The sequence below is a fragment of the Emys orbicularis genome, chromosome 10 (genome assembly GCF_028017835.1).
Source record: "Emys orbicularis isolate rEmyOrb1 chromosome 10, rEmyOrb1.hap1, whole genome shotgun sequence".
Classification (NCBI taxonomy): Eukaryota; Metazoa; Chordata; order Testudines; family Emydidae; genus Emys; species Emys orbicularis.
The window spans coordinates 63,147,336-63,164,570 of NC_088692.1; the positions used below are offsets into that span (position 1 = coordinate 63,147,336).

At 41.6% G+C, this 17,235-nt stretch overlaps 2 protein-coding genes across 3 annotated transcripts in view; both read right to left on the bottom strand.

The window, feature by feature from the left end:
• Positions 1–2,812: 2,812 nt before the first annotated feature.
• CCNB2 (cyclin B2) lies at positions 2,813–9,169 on the bottom strand. The gene is made up of 9 exons (XM_065412050.1): positions 9,101–9,169; positions 7,325–7,453; positions 7,120–7,245; positions 6,506–6,676; positions 6,273–6,431; positions 5,669–5,905; positions 4,654–4,794; positions 3,351–3,461; positions 2,813–3,072 (listed from the first exon to the last, which is right to left on the bottom strand). The coding sequence occupies exons 1-9, from the start codon at positions 9,122–9,124 to the stop codon at positions 2,968–2,970; spliced, it is 1,203 nt and encodes a 400-aa protein (XP_065268122.1). The 5' UTR covers positions 9,125–9,169; the 3' UTR covers positions 2,813–2,967.
• Positions 9,170–12,955: 3,786 nt separating this feature from the next.
• RNF111 (ring finger protein 111) overlaps positions 12,956–17,235 on the bottom strand; it is an 84,116-nt gene continuing 79,836 nt past the window's right edge. For both annotated transcript variants that reach the window (XM_065411722.1, XM_065411721.1), the window contains exon 14: positions 12,956–15,750. In XM_065411722.1, coding sequence (XP_065267794.1) covers positions 15,633–15,750 — 118 coding nt within the window. In that variant the 3' untranslated portion in view covers positions 12,956–15,632. The remainder of the gene's footprint in view (positions 15,751–17,235) is intronic.

A 17,235-nucleotide genomic window follows, 5' to 3' on the forward strand; every position in this document is an offset into this window, starting at 1 on the left:
GTGCTTTGTAATCTGGGACCAGGGACTTTGGAAAGGTTGTATTTAACAAGTGCCTTTAGTTTTTATACATATTATATATATAATGAAGATGGCATTATATGCACATTTCCTCTGATGCAGATCACTCTGGGGAACATGGTAAGAATGCTGCTACATGTCACAAAGATTTAGGATTGGTGATGGTATATTTAAATAGTTCTGTACAGATTGTAATGGAGCTGGTTTATTGCTTGCAAGTAAAGTTTAGGGATTCCAAAAGGCACTACCCAAAAAACAAACAAAAAAAAACCCCACACTGTATGCTATACAATGATGCCTTCTCCATGATTTATATTAGAATATGGCTGGCCCATGTTGGATTGATGTTTAATGCTCTACCTGTTACAGGAAGCAACTCTTTCCCCTGAGCTGTACATGTATAGAAGCAGATCATATACTGTATATAAAAACTAATATAGTAGAAATATGTATGAATGTATAATGTAGTATTCACTGTACTTATCCATAAGGTAGTTTTATTAGAAGTTTTGTGCCAGGTACTTCCAAATATGCACTATTCTTTTAATGATAAAACCAGTGTTAATGCTTTTTAGCCCAGTTACCTCCCCCACCATTTAAAATGGCTGTTGCTTACCATGCAGATATCATCAGCATCCATTCTTTTTCTCCTGACACTCCATCAATAAAATACAGGAACCAAGGAGCTGAGTTGGTTTGTTAAATTTGTAATATGTCTGTTTTGCTTGCATGAGTAGCTGGAACTCTTTTCAGAATGGATAACTAAGCTCCCAACACACAGAGTTCCAGAGAAGGAAGCAGTAGGGTCTACAACTATATAAAGAGAGACTTTCATCTGAAGACAGATATACTGAATGTTTTTCTTAGCCCCTGTATGAGTGGTTAGAGCAGCGGTGGGCAACCTGCAAACGGCCCCATCAGGGTAATCTGATTGTGAGTCGTAAAACAGTTTGCTGATGTTAACCATCTGCAGGCATGCACCCCTCCCGTGGTTCGCTGTTCCTGGCCAATGGGAGTTGCAGGAAGTGGTGGGCTGCAGGGATGCGCTAGCTGCTGCTTCTCACAGCTCCCAGGGGCTAGGAATGGCTGTGGGCAGCAGTGCCTATAGCTGGTCAACATCAGCAAAACATCTCTCAGCTTGCAGTCAGATTACCCTGATTAGCCACAGATTGCCCACCACGGGCTTAGAGGGAAGTACTGCACAAGCTAGTATCAAGTGGATTTTAAAGGCAGTCTTCTGGAAGTTTAAAGTTGGTTTGGGGCCTGCAGTGAGCCTAAATTGCCCTAACACCACTGTCCCTCCACAATGCACTGGTTGTAGATTAAGTACCTAAAAGGATGTGCTGAACACTGTACAGAAACAGCCAAACCAAGCATAGGCCTTGGCCCCAGCAGTTTACAATCCAAAGTAAAATGTGAAAGGCCAGACAGGGAAAGCTGACAAAAGGTTTATTTATAAAAGAGAAGGTACTATTTTAAAAAGGGGGCACACTCTGATCTCAGAATTAGTATTAGCTTACTTCTCCTAAATGATAAAAGTAACTTCTACTCTAAGAGGCATTTAGAGGAGAGGATAATGTTTTGGTGAACAAGTTTTAGGAGTGTTCCTTGTAATCAGCTCAGCATGGAGAGGGAGTAGAATTGCCTCAGCACAGGAACTTCACCATAGAGAAGCAGCATCTGGCAATAGGCACCAGGTGAAATATGAGATAATACTGATTGGAAGGGTCAGTATATGGCTCCTTCCCACTTAAAGTACTCAAATTTGTTCTGTTTGTATAGCCCTGATTAAAGGGAATTTTGGTCTGCATAGGGCTCCTCATCACTACAGTGATGTAACTAGAGATGGGTTCAGGCAACCACACTGACCTGGTAGTATGTAGTAGAATTGTTACCACCAAAAACAAAACATTTACCTTTAGTATCACCATCAGTGCACTAGGTGAGGCAAAAACTCATTTTCCACACACACAAAATGGTTTGAGGCTAGCTAGGGTAGTGTCACATGAGTGCTGTACAATATGTAGTTTAAGCCTGGAACTGCTCCAATTGCCATGAAACTTCATAATCAACTGACTAGTAGTTGAACTAGTTTAACTCCAGCAGCTTTAGGAGGGGGAACCCTTTTCTTTACTCCAATTGCCAGTTTCCTACTATCTTCCTCCTTCCAATAGCAGTAGGAAGCTTTAGTTACATGGATTGGAATTAAGTTAAGTGTCAACTATAGGGGTGGATGATTTTTTCCATTTTCCAGGCAGCTCAGCCCTGCAAGAGTAGCTGTCTGGACATAAGGTACAGTATATAGCTTATACATGCCCCACTTCTGCTGGCCTCCATGCACCAGGCATGATTAACTCTACTCACTAAATGTAGACGTTCAGGGGGCTTGTCATGGGACTACAACTACATACATGCAGAGATGTGTCTGCGAGACTGAAATCTTAATACTACTTTGCCCAATTTGAGGCAACTGCAGATTTTAATCTCCCCCCACCCCCAAAAGCCAGGCTGCTCCAGCTTATGAGTGTAGATTACTTCTAGACACCCTTCTGTTTGCCAGATTCATGTCAACTACATACTCTAGAGCCCTTTGTTTTAGACAGTTAAGGTTCTGACCACTGGCCTATTATGAGGGGTCATCTCAAGTCTACCCAAAGTTCAGTAAATAAGGAGGTCTTTTCACATTTCTTATGAAAGTGAAGTTCTCATAAGCACCATCTACACTTACTGTAAGTAATGCCCAGGGAGAGTTTTTTTTTTTTTTTTTTTTTTAAAAAGGAGCTTTATTTCTAGATATACAAGAGCATTAAAGGGCAAGTTTAAAAGTTTGCTTTCAGAGTGAATCTGAGGTGTCTGTACTAAGATTGAAGGCTATGTACAAAAGCAGCAGTTGTGCCTCAATAGGCACATGTTGACAAAGTGCATGGAGTAGGAATTGTCTACCTAGGATTATCCCAAGAGAGATGAAGCAAGGTCTTTGACTGTTTTGGAGTTCAGTTGAGGAATTGTGCTGATCCTCATGAGTTTGCTGCTTGCATACTTGTTCCTTATGGCCTGTAGGAATTAGAGAGACTGTTAAGTAAATATCAAGTTTACATTGTTTTGTGCTATGCTAAAGATAGATCAGACTACTTATTAGTAAGTGGTTAAGCCACCTACCCATGTCCACTGAAGCACTTTGAAAAGGGGTCAGGAAGTTGCTTAATAGTCAAAAGAGAGGTAGCAAGAGCACACTCTTATAGAGTAAAACTGAAGCAATAGACATCTGTCAAAGTAATTAGTGTTACTTAACATTTCAGACAATTAGATATTTGCCCGTAGCATATACTTACAGTGTATTTTGTTAAGTTCTCATTTACTCTTACTACATTCTTGGCCATATGTTGCACAATTAGCATAAGATTGTCTTCTGCATACCCAGTGTAGTACTGCTGCTTTATACCCTGCAATACAAGACTAGTCAGAACCCTGGAGTAGCATCTTAAAACAGATTATGACTGCCTGAGGCACTACAGTTTACTTCAGGTAATAATTATAAGAAGTTAGGTTTAGACTGGACATTAGAGGTGACAAGTTCAACTTGAGCTTTACCATGTGTAACTTAGATCAGAATCATCCTTGCTATTAGGTTAGAGTAGTGGCATCCAACTTATGGATATGAAATCCTTACAACCATATTTCAGGAGCATCAAGGAGGCCACAAAGATTTTCTTGAATCTTGTGTACTGAGCAGGTTCAGCAGGCAGGAAAATCCTCAACAGGTGCTAAGCAGCTTCTCAGCACACTTAACTGCTCTGTGCAGCACAGGGGCTGGAGGAGAGGTCACCTGTAACAGCAGGGCTGATTCAAACACTTGAGTTTAAGAACTGCAGGGCTCAAACATGTTTTGTTCATAATCCAGGTGCAAAAAGTTTTCTACTTAAAATTGCCCAAGGGCCACAAGTAGACATCTACTTTTGACTGCCTGTCCCAGTAAAACATGTACTGTGATATCCTGACACTATTTCCTAGACGTGGTGTTTCCCTACCTCATCCAAGAACTGGTTCTGTGCAAAAGCTGTAAACCAAGCTAACAAGTTAGTGCAGATAGTTTAGAAGTTCAGCTGCTGTGGTTGGAATTCAACATCATGCAATCACCATTCTTTGTAATATCAGAACACACTGCTTTCTGGAGTGGAATTCAGATACTGACCAAAACCATTTCACTGACTGAAAGTTACTACTAGGCTTAGCTATTTAGCGAGCAAGGACATTTTGAAATGGTCTTTTGAAGCAGATGAGAGACCTTTTAATGCAAGGGAAAATACTCAAGGCATGTGACCTAGTGGTCAAGCTGGCTTTTCCTGCCATTGTTGTTCCTGAGGATAAGTTTAGTTACTTAGCTAGTATGGGCCTGTGCACTAAGTAACACTGACAAAAAATGTTCTAGCCTTCCAACTGATAGGCCTGAACATGCCAATGCTTAAGGGCAACACGCTACAACTGTTCCATTTATTACAACATTTCTTGGATTCCTTATACTACCAGATATACTTTGCAGTTACCTCACTATTATGTTGGAGTGTAGCCTACATGCTTCATACGTTTGACAGCAGTCTATTCTGTGGCCTTGAACACATCACAAAAGCAACTCACCCATTTGCCTTGCCCCAGAACCTTTTGAGACAAGCATAAGGCAGCAGCTGCTATCTCCGAAGGATGATGGTGTATCATATCATAGTCTATGAGTGTCAGCTCCATCAGGTACTTTGCTAGTGTATGTTGCTCAGCATCAGCCTGCCAGATCAACAGCTTGTTAGTTCATGAAATTTGTCAATTCATTTAATAGGACCATCAAGATGGTCCAGGTTAATCTACTTTATGTTCTTCCTCCTGTTTGGAAAAGAGTTGTTGACCCTGTTCTCAGTCATACAAGTCTTTGCAACTATGTTGTTGGGAAATTTGATGTCCTCCTTCTCCTGAAGGAAGATAAGAGAACCTTAACTTGTTTTCCCAGGTTAACAGGGCTCAAGTTCAGTCTAACAGGCATGTGTCACTGTAGTGTTTGCAACAAGCACTGCAGCATAATACTAGCATTACAGACCTAGCAAATGAGGGGAGTCCCACCTCTCCCTAAAGAGGCTAGAGTAAGACAATGGATTAGTTAAACACTTATCAAAAGTAAGCTGAGGTATTAGAGCTCATTTTCACCTGATAAGGCTTCCATACTTTGAGCTGGCAAGTGAAACTATTATTAAATTTAATTCCTTGTCTCCCTTCAGTTTACAACAAGCTCACAATACATTTCAACCAGTTTTAGTATCTTTTAAAAAAGAGAACAGAAGCCTCAACATGATTGTAAAAGTTGAGACATTCATGTTATGAATTGCAGCAAAGGCTGATAAGTTACTTTGTGGTCATGGAATCAAGCAACTCAATACTGCTCAGTCCTTTTCCTATAACAAGCATTCAGCTATATACATGGCCCACCCACCAGAAAGTCTCCCTCCCACACCCCATGAGCCTCCTTTAGCTCATCATGCTTTAAGTCATGAGGTAAGATCACACTGCCTAAATGAAGTGTTATTAATGGGAGTCCGGACATTCCATGCCTTCAATACTAGTGTCTCATATGCAGGAGGATTTTAAGATAGCTAGAGGAAGTACCTACCTCACCAGCTTTTGATGCTCTCCTTAAGAAGTGGAGTGGTAGAGGGCGTCCCAAGTCAAAGTTCAGCTCCTTAAGAATCATCATTTCCATCTCTCTGATCTGAGAGCTGGAGTATGCATTGTCAGTGATATAAACAAAATCTGCAATATCAGGGGAGAATATCTCCTCATACTTTGAGGCAAGAAGCAATGCTGTAACACCAGCCAGCTGAAGCTTCTTACGGGATACTGGGTGAATCTGTATAAAGTAACATGAGTTTAGAGAACTGTTTAATCTTCATGATGTATTACCTTTCAGCAAGTACAAGGTATGTGTTTCCATTTAGTGAGTCAGTACATTTATTTAAGTTTTCAGCATGCAAGACATCTAGATTTATCCTGGGATGCATCTGTGTCCCTAGAATGACTTGTGTTAAGTAGAACTCCCCCTTCCACCTCCACTTTAGCTCAGGTAGAAAGTTTAGGTTAACAGATTTTAAGTTTGCCTGGAAGATCTGTAACCCAGAATCCATAAACAGAGGACAAGAGTTATTTTGGATTGTACTAATTTAATGAGTCTCCTGATCCAAGCACATGTTGTACAGGCTTATGTTTTAGATACTTACTTGTAAGAAGCGGTCCATAATCGCAACACACATATACAGTGTTTCCTGCAAGAGCTGAAACCTTGAGTGGACCTGAACCAGCCAATCAACTAGAATTGCACGCATACGCCCATTGATCTCCTTCCCATTGAGGTAGTGTGGACGTACTGATTGCTGCAGCTGTTAAAGAGACTAATATGAAACAGACTGAAAGCTTAATTTCACTTGAATGTGTAGTACTTAGGCATCCATACCTCAAGCTGCCTCAGATACAGATAAATATCCTTTACATAGTCACTACAGAGTTGAGGATTTTCCCAGTCATCAGCATCAATATCCTCTATGTTGTTAAGCAGCACATCAGAGAAAGCTTGGCATAGGTCCTCTTCTTTCATGGATACATCCATAGGGGTTGGAGACAGAATCTAGTAGACAGATTATATAGTCACTGAGGTTCACGCATTAAGTCTCTCATTTTAAAACTTCCCCCCCACATGAGTTGTGAGTTTGCCTGTAATACAAACTAGACCAGCAGCCACCAAAATGGCATGTTGAGTCTTGGGTTTAAGATACCGACAATATTTGAGCCTATAAGGCCTTTACCCAATTATAGATATATTTCATGATCTGACAAGTTATTTTGCAAGTCTTAAAAAGGTAGTGTTAATGTCACATCACACGATAGTTGCTACTGTGAGCTAACCGACTGAAGCCAGGAATAATATCAGAAAATTAATCTGATCTTTTTCTGAAAAGGGGATGAGGCACATCTATAGACCAAGTGTTAAAGCTCTGGCCTAGAAAGGGCTAGAGTGGAGGACCAACAGTCAGGAACTGGAGAGTGGCATAGGAATTTGCTATTTCCTACCTTTGGAACAGTCTCCTCTTTGAGAGTTAAATTCACTGCAGCTGGAGGTTTAGGTTGTGCAGTTACACTTGCTGGTTTAGTAGCTCCTTTTGTAGTTTTTACAGGTACTTTGAAGCTCTCTGTTTTCTACCAGAGGAAAGAGGAACAGTTAACACAGAACTAATAAGTTTCCTTTCTGACAGCTAGAGTTGATCTACAGCTTTACCTTGGCTGCATGTGTTCCTCTGGTTGTAACTCTATTCCCAATCTCTTCCAAAGCAGCCCTTTTATTAGTCACTTGACTTTTGGCTTTGTTGTTAAGTCCTGTCATAGCATTCTCCACCCCTCTAGTAATCTGCAAGGGAAAATTGTAAGTAAGGTTAAAAAAAAAAAGAGCTAAAACTCCTCCATATAGAATTAGTTACTTTCAGATCACTAATCTCAAAGTCACCCACCACCACGGTATCTGGGCACCTTCAGTAACACTGTGCCACTGCACCATGTTTTGTTTCACAGCACACAACTGTGCTCAGCAGGATGGGGAGGTGAATAAAGGAGAATTAGATTAGATTTATTATGGAGAGTGCAATTAAAATTGATTATGTTCAGCGAGATTAGAGATGAAGTTACCCAAATCTTGTTCTTCCTCACTGGAAACCATGCTTTTTTTTTTTAAGCATAATTTTAGAATGCTCACCTGTGGCTTAGCTATTTAGTGTGTCCACCCAATTGTAACTAAAGCTGAATTTCCATGGAGATGATCCAGTGACCAAACTGGGTTCTCTTATGTCATCACCTAGAGAGGGAATTACTGCCTTATGCATTTTACACTGCACGGTAAGACACTGTTGCCTGTCAGTTATTCGTGCACACGCTGTACTTCAAAGCACTGAAGTACTCCCCTACTCAGTTTTAGAGAGGGCATCCAAGCCCTGAAAAGCCTTACTGAAACCCAGCCCTCTTTTTTGTTACTGTGATGTTAAAAATTTTTCATAAGGACAATAGCTTTCAACAAGGTAAAAAAGCATCACCCCCAAAAGGGTAACATCTACATATGCACAAGTCTTATGAGAAAACTTACTTTTCTGTAAGAACATTTCAGTGGTCACAAGGTAGAAGTTAAATTTTTGTTATCCCTTTTGTCTGAGCAGTTTGCCCATATTTGGGCTTTTGCAACACTTTCCATCAGAAAATAGGAGGCCAACAGAGTCAGCTGTATTCTAGTCTGAGTGATGCAAAAGATGCGAACAATCACATATCCCTGAGCACAGGAAAAATAATAGGCATTTTACTTGCTAGGAAATCCCCATGCCGTCTCCAGAGCAAGTTCCATGCCCAAGCAGCTCTGTCTCTGCTCCCACAGAAAAGCATGCTCATAACGGCTGCTCTTGCCATCTGCTGAGTTTCCTGCCTGACAGACACAACTGAGATCAATACCCCAGCCCTGCATGTCTAATTTGTCCCAGGGAAACCACTCAGACCCCCGGTGTTCGGCCTTGCCTACACCTAAAACTAACTACATTACTCAGTGGTGTGAAAAACTCCCACCCCGGGGAGATGCAGTTAAGCCAACCTAACTCCTGCTAGAGACACCACTCTTCCATTGGCCTAGCTACAGCTCCCCAAGGGGGGGTATTTACTATAGCAACAGGAAAACCCCCTCTGGAGGGGCAGTAAGTGTTGACACGATCGTTATGCAGCAGGCGAGCTGCAAGTATGGCAGCTGAGGTAGCATAAGCGACAACCTGAGCCCTGCTCGGGGTTCACGTACAGCCTGGGGCCGCAGCCTCCGAGCGTCCCCAGCCAGGACTACGCAGAGGAACATTTAAGTGCTCCGACAGCAGGGGTCTCCGCACGGGCGCTCTCCAGTGCGGGCAGAAGCAGGGCACCAGCCCGCTCCCCGCAGCCCCGACCCCAGGGCTTGCTCTGGCAGCCCCGCTCTCTGCAGCCTCCTGTCCGGTCCAGCAGCCCAAGCCTCCCGCCGGCCTAGGCCCGCACTCACCGCAGCGCGCCGGACCAGCGCCATGAGGACGGCAGCTCTTGACTGGAGACGGTCGGGCTGTAAGAGCAAGAGCGAGCGCGACCCCTACACCCCTTCCGTCTCTTGATGCAGCTACTACACTATTATCTCAGCGCGCCGCCCTCAGCTTCAAATAGCGCCCCGCCTGTGCTCCCATTGGACAGCTTCGTACGATGCTCTCATCTGATTGGCCCAGCTTTCGGGCTCCGCCCCATGCGTTGCCGTGACGATGACCCTTGGCCGGGAAGGGGAAACCGGCTTCGAAGCGCTTCCGCGGGAATTGAGATTTTAACAAAAACAAAGGTTCAAAGGAAGCCGGGCCGGATCTCGGCTACGACTGAGAGTTCTCGCGAGCTCGGCCTTGCGCAAAGGAGCTTGGGACACGTAGTCACGGCGGGTGGAGGCAGCGCTCGGACGGGGCCGGTCGGTCCCTCGTGGCTGGGCGGCCAGAGCCGAGGGGGGCGGGAAGGGAATCAGCCTTGTTCCGCAAGCGGGGCGCGCGGCGCTGAGGCGGGTCTTTAGAGAGCGGCCCGGGGCGTGCAGGGCGCGGGGCGCTTTTTTAATCATGATTAATTTTGAGTTAATCACGAGTTAACTGTTATTAATCGACATCCCTTATATTTTATATATACACACAGACTACAGCCTAGTACACAGTTTAGTGAGCTGAACCAAGAGATGAGTGCTTTTTCTCTTATTCATCCGGTTATTTTTCATATTATATATAGGTATGTTAAAGTTCCTAATGGCTTTCAAGGTCCTTTATACCTTGTGAACCAAACCCTTAGTAATATTTGCCAAATCCAACAAAATACCAAGGTGGCTCTGGCATTGAGGGCCCACTAAACCGATCAGAATCTCATCTTGCAGCACAAGCTTATAGAACATGTATTTGGTGGTTAAAATCTGTGCCATTAGCATATGAAGTTGTGTCTACAGTGTATCTACAAACCTTGATTTTTAAAATGGAAAAGTGGGACAATTAGGTATTGAAACCTTAATATGAAGTGCTTCAAGGTACAGTAACTCCTTGCTTAACATTGTAGTTATGTTTCTGGAAAATGTGACCTTAAGCGAAACAGTGTTAAGCAAATCCAATTTCCTCATAAGAAAAATGTAAGGGGGGGGGGGGGGGGGGTTAGGTTCCAGGGAAATTTTTTCACCAGACAAGACTATATTTTTTATATTATATATATATATACACTGACACAGTATAAGTTTTAAGTGAACAATTTAATACTGTACACAGCAATGATGATTGTGAAGCTTGGTTGAGGTGGTGAAGTCAGCCGGTGGGATATTTCCCAGGGAATGCCTTACTGGTAAATGATGAACTAGCACTCGGCTGAGCCCCCAAGGGTTAACACATTGTTGTTAATGTAGCCTCACACTCTACAAGACAGCACAAATGGAGGGAGGGGAGACAGCATGGCAGACAGAGACAGACAGACACACCCTGTATGTGAGAGATGCGTACTGCCCCTTTAAGTATGCTGACCCCACTCTAACTACATTGCCTTTTTCAGTAGATCAGCAAGTTGAGACAGCAGCTGCTGCCAGCAAGCTCCATCTGTCCTGTCTCTTCCCCCCCCCCCCCTTCGCTCTATGGAGATGGGGCAGGGGGACACCTTGACATTAGCCCCCCTCTTTCCCTCCCCCCACATAGCAAGCAGGAGGCTTCCAGAGCAGCTCCAAGGCAGAGGGCAGGAGCAGCACATGGCAGTGGGGGGAAGGACAGCTGAACTGTTGGCAATTGATAGCCTGGTGGGAGGCTGTCACACAGGGAACTTAGGGGAGTGGGGAGCTGCCGGTCCACCCTGTTTCCAAGCCCCCACCAGTTAGCTCCAACGGGCTGCTCTTTCTGCAAGCAGTGGACAAAGTAGGCAGCTGCCAAACAATGTTGTAAGAGAGCATTGTGTAACTTTAAATGAGCATGTTCTCTAATTGATCAGCAACATAACCGGAACAACTTTAAGTGAGGAGTTACTGTAATGTCTTAGAACAGTTGAGCAAAGTATATCCACCTACCCTTTTTTTTCTTTTAATGTATTCATGTAGTTGCATAGGAGGCATGGCTAATATTCAAGCAGAGAGGTAATCCAAAAGACAGTTCTACTGCATTGTTAATAGGCAGGACTATAATACATATTATATAAGTGCATATTTCCTTACAGTGGAGAACCCCAAAAGACCCTTGTAAACAACTATGCCTTGTAACACCTGTGATTTATTACAGGTTAAATTCTATTTGATATGGGTATGGCTCAAAGAAAGGTTAGGTAGCATGGCTATAATAAACCTGCCAGTGGCAAAAATTAAAGAGGAGACCATGAATTGGGGTTCCTCTAATTCCCCACATTCACTATAGGATCATCAAACATTTCCTCCTTTTTGCCAGAACTGAAAAATCAGCACAGCTTTTTTCAACAAGGTGAAATCTAACAGACATGCTACTCCAATAATGACTGTTAGTTCCAGTTAGCTCTCATTGTGTTCACCTGTACAAGCACTTAATACTTCTGTTTCTTTCAATGTTTCTTATTTTTGAATTAAATTTTGGTGCCTCAGCCTTTGAGTGTAATCGTTTGATTTTAAGTCTTCCAACCTATCCATTTGTCTTAATTTGATCTTATATACCTTACAACTGTCTTAAGAAAGGTCATTCTTTGCCATACCACACCAATTTGTTTTCTTTGCTTTAAGGCTCAGTTTCTTCCTGCTTGATCAGGACAGTCCCATTCTATGGTATGCTCTAACATTTCTCCCTCTGTTATCCCACATAATGTCATTATGTGTTCAGATGTAGCCAGTCATGCATGTTTAGGACTCAGCTTTGCCTAAATGTTCCCCATTGTTTCAAAGTAAATGCTTTAGTTCTTCAGTCAGTTATGTTTATAGTCAGTCCTAGTCAGACTAGGACAGTGGTATAATGAGAGGTCTGCCCTTGAGGCTGCTCCAAGTATGGACTTTTTACTTTCCTTAATATGGAGTTCCATAGCAAGCCTTTGTTATAGTACATTCATTATTGTGCAGGCAACAACTCAACAGTTTTGCATGGAAGTAAAAACCATACAAAAATGGTGAGAAAGGAAGTTCTCATATACTGAAGGTTTTCCCAGATTCAGTGGTACAATGTATTTGTGCTGTAAAGATTTAACCTCAAGGTACCTCAGGGTAATAATAATGGAAGGCAAAGTAAAACATCGAAGATAAGCATCCAATACATGGTACCATCACCACTGCTTTTGACTGTTTCATGGTGTTTTGATAGTTGTTCAGTTTTCATCAGCATGAAGCACACATACTCCTGCTTCAGAAGCTACTTTTCAATTCACTCACATTTTTTGTTGTAGAACAATCAACATGAAGATGTTTGAAAATTTCCTTTCATATTCCAAACCCTTTTTTGTGGTTCAGTCACTTAGGCTGCTATCATCATGGGAGAAAATTCTAATACCATGCAAGTATTATGTTCTCTAAACTGGATTTACACTTTGAGTGCAAAATAAATCAGTGTTATTTTATGTACACAAGTAAACAATTCTAGTTGTAATTTGCATGAATTCTCTAAGTTGTAGAGAAAATGACAAATACTGTGGGTATAGCATTTCAAACAATCCACTATTTTAATTAAGGTACTGAATTCTGTATATAGCTGGAGCTTTATAAAATATTTCATCCTTTCATACTGAGGTTGTGATGTTCCCACAGACACATCCATTGTTAGGATGCAAGTAAACAGCTTATGCCTAAGAATTATTGTTCAAATGAAGAGTTTATAAACTAGGAGGCATAAGGGAAAACAACTTTTATGAAAAAACAGACTTCAGATGATCAGTCTAACATTTTATTTATTGCATACAAAAGGATTTGTTCTGACAATGGAATTTTATATGAAAAGTAATTTGATGCATACTGTTGAGACTCTTATCTTGAAAGTCAAAGATGCTGCAGAAAACTTAAGGCAATGCATCTAAGCAAGTAAAGCACAGTAAGTGGTGGAAATTTTCAAAAACCCATTCTTTTTCCTTTCCCTAAATTATATCAGGTCACAACTTTCTGGAATAGGAGTAGGCTGCAGGTTTATTAGCCCCTGCATTAGCACATAGCAGGAACTGAGATTCCCGGCACATAACTGTTAAACATCACTTTACAATATGTTATGTATACATTTAAAAGCAAGACAGTATCAGTAGCAGTTATAAAATAGGTCAACTCATGGGCCACTAAAATACCTCTACGTACCAGACACCGAAATCTGGTGCATTTTTAAAAAAAAGTCTGTGCTTCTTTGTCCCTGGAAGGTATGCCAAAGTGGACTCATTGTGCACCCTTGGTCTCAATTATTTCCATGTCTCTAAATACCTATGATGTAACACTAAAAGTGAGTGTCCTCCCACTTTCAAGCATCAGTTGGGGTGCACCCATGGAAAGCTACCTCCCCTCCTTTTTCCTTCATATGCCTTGAAGAATGGAAAAGGGTTCCTGTTTGGTCTTTCCAGTTAATTTTATCCACTATGGCTTCAATCACAGGTCCTTATAGCTACATACTCTAAGAAACTTCAGTTTAAAACCATGACAGTTTGGAGAAGCCAAATCACGTTACCTTTCTCCCTCATCCCCCTCACCCAACCCCACCAAATTAAACACAAAATGATTCAAGTCATCAAATTAAGTTTACTTTTAACAATGCAAGTAAGCTTTAAAATGTCCATTAATCACAACTGTTACGACAAAACTTCTCCCTGCTTAATGCCTTAGTGCCAGAGGTATTAAGTCTATTGCCAGCAATGGACATTGCATTGGAAAATGCTACTCCTGACATGAAAGGATTTAAAAAAAAAAAAGAGGGGGAGGTGGAAGCTGCTTTTAACCAGACAAACAGGCATCAAATTAGATAAGGTCACACTTATAAATGGATCACAATTTGTTAGGTGTAAACAAAACATTTTGATTTGTGTTTTACTGTAAACTGTTTTACACTTAACTGATTATGAAAGACACAAGGGAAACTGAAGGTATTTATTATTCAATCCACTTACAAAGCAGGGGGCTTAATGCAAGCTTATTGACATGTTCATATATGATCCCATAGGAACATCTCTTCCAGGTTGTGACAGTAATACTGTCTTGATGTTCTTGAGCCTCTCTTCAACACATTTTAAATAAACTATACTATACTGTGTGTCAAAGTATTTTGATAAGGAACTTGTCCCGAAGTGGAATAAAACTTCCTCCAAAGGAGAAACGTTAGTACATTAATTTAATTCTATATACTATATTATGCAGCAAATCTTAACTATAGAAAATATTTTCAATCAGTGATGGACTGTTGGTAATTTATAAAGAGGGAATCTATGATCAAAGCAAAACAAGGTAATCACATAATCTGTGTCAGTTTCTACAGAGATTTACAGATTTTTAAATTACTAGTGACAAAACAAGTGACAGGTGGATTTAGCTGACTTTATTAATTTTAAAACGAATAAAAATCCCATGAGAGATCTGGGATCTTTAAAAGTTCTAAGAATGCATGGATCCTGCCTTAAGAACTGCAATTCTAGGTTCTGATTGAATGGCTTTACAAAACCAATGTGCGCAGGTAATTTGACATACTTAGCAGAAGACTGAACAAAATTTTACATATTTTTTGTTTCCCTAAAAATGCATTCAATCTGCAAGTATCTACACTCCAGCTAACTGAAATCAATATTTAGTGTTCATTAGAGCTGTTTCACAGCAACAAATATTAAGTTAGGGATTCAAATTTCTAGACATTGTAAGAAAATGATAAATACAATCTGATCAGCAGTCTAAATGTTTAATATTGACATTCAAATATATCTGTATTGTGCTGAAAGTTTAAAAACATAAAAATTTGATCAGACAAAACTCTGGTGAGGAGTATACCAGCTGTATCAGTCAGAGTGAATATAGTTTGTAGTCTGTTCCCAGTATTAAGGATGGTATTTGACTCAGAACTGATATTGTAAATATACAACAGCCATTTTTTTCCTAATTAAGGAATGTCTTAATATACAATATTATCCTTTTCTAGATGATCTTTATACATTAAACTAAAATACATGATTGATTAAATTAAGAAATCCGAAGTTAGTAATGAGTGAAATCATATTCTCAGAGCTTGATACTATGTTTGGGAAGGAGGGGAACAACACACAATTCTACTTACTAAAGCAGCTAATCTTGCCTGCAAGTTTGGGGTCACAAAGCCCATAATATGTGCAAACAAATGCAATACAAGGAACCATGCAAAATACAGTAAAATTAAAAGAAAAAAATGTAAAACCTAAAAAAGCTTTATAAATACATTGAAACTCAACTGTCTACATAAACTGTAGGTCTAGCATTAGTTGTACCATATAGCAGAGATAGCACTCTAGGATCAATGCTTCCAAATCTGCGCAGGTAAGTCATGCCATCTTTGGTAGACTGCAGTACCAGGAAGGATGGAAGGGAGTGAAAAGGAGGACAAGAGTTCTGGAAAATGGTGTCAACTTTCACTTGGTAGCTGAGCTTCAATGTCCACTCTGCAAATGGGGCACTTCTTGTTAGTAATCAACCACTGATCTACACACACTTGGTGGAAAAGGTGCATACATGGAAGGCGCCTGTTAGCAGAAAAAAAAGAATTAATTTTTAATATAGTATTTACAGTGTTATTAGTCTTTCTTGCTGCTGAAATCTCATTTTATATATAAAAATTGGCACCAGCCGAAAATAAAAGAACAAAGGGATATACCTCATTAAATTAAATGTCAGTAAGATAAAAAGGATAGAACATTTTTATGCAGCATACTATGGGACAGATTATGCTCTGTTACAGTGATGTAAATCTGCTGTATCTTCAGTGGAGTTACTCCAGACTTGCACTAGCAAAGAGGAATTGGGCCGTGTAGAATTAACCCAAGGAATCCATTGTTCAAGATAGTGAGGGAAACAGCATAGTACGATTTTTAAAAGGCAACTAATAGCATCTGCAATTACCATATCTATCTTTTATTAGTGTTATAAGCTCAAGACATGAGCTTGACTGACAATTGACCTGCCATTTGCCTCCTCACCAGCTGTATGGTTCTGGACAGGGCCGGCTCCAGGCACCAGCTTAACAAGCAGGTGCTTGGGGCGGCCAAGGGAGAGGGGCGGCATGTGCGGCAATTCGGGGGCGGCAGGTCCCTCACTCCCTCTAGGAGCGAAGGACCTGCCGCTGAACTGCCGCCGCCGATCGCGGCTTTTTTTTTTTTTTTTTTTTTTTTGCTTGGGGCAGCAGAAATGCTGGAGCCGGCCCTGGTTCTGGACAATCAGCTCAGTGCATTAAGAGGATTTTCACCATCCACTGGACCAACAGCACTGGCTATTGTTGGAGGTAGGATATACAATCTGATGTGCCAATGGCCCCTAAAAGCTTTTCATACTATTATAATTTATTTGTTATTACAAAAGTCAATATAGAAATTGAGAATTATTGCTGATAACTGACAGTAAGACAGATCTCCCTTGTTTAAATGTATTTCTAAACATAGCAAGGGAGTGCTTTTATTACTCCTGGGGGGGATTCTGCGTGACTGCATAACAGCAGAAAATGTGCCTCCCCCCGCCAGAATTCCTGTGCTTCCCTGCAGAAAATAGCAGAGAAGTCATGTGGGAGGACAACCATAGGTAGATTTTTGAGGGGGGTTGCCCCTCTCCAAACAGAGGTGAGGCATGGGGAGGGGGCACATGGGGTTACCTGCCACTGCCCTCCCCGCCCCATCAGTGCAGAACTGCCCAGCTGAAGGAGGCTGCATCTGGCTCCTCTGACTGAACGCAGCCTCCTGGGTCCTAGTGCCAGTCACACTCCTCTTCTGTGTGCTGGGAGACCTCCTGTTTTCTGTGCAACATGCCGAAAATGAGGAAAGGGGGGAAGAATAGGGCAGGGGGAGGGGAATGTGGGAATGAGGATGGAAAAGAAAAGGGGATAGGGGAATTGTGGGGGGAAGCGGGAGGCTGGCATGCAGCATCCCCTTGGCAGTAGCTGGGGCTCCCTCATTAAACAGGCCCATCGAACCCTCACCCTGACAAGCCCTATCCCCCTATACCTGGACCCCTCTGACGAG

Bases quoted from the DNA above. Each gene is read 5' to 3' on its own strand.
- CCNB2 (XM_065412050.1), bottom strand. From the start codon at position 9,124: ATGGCGCTGGTCCGGCGCGCTGCG. The intron at 7,246-7,324 runs GTAAAGCTGTAG...TTCCTCTGGTAG, and splicing joins GAGGAACACATGCAGCCAAG to AAAACAGAGAGCTTCAAAGT. The intron at 3,073-3,350 runs GTAAGTATATGC...TAATTCCTACAG, and splicing joins AGAACTTAACAAAATACACT to GCCATAAGGAACAAGTATGC.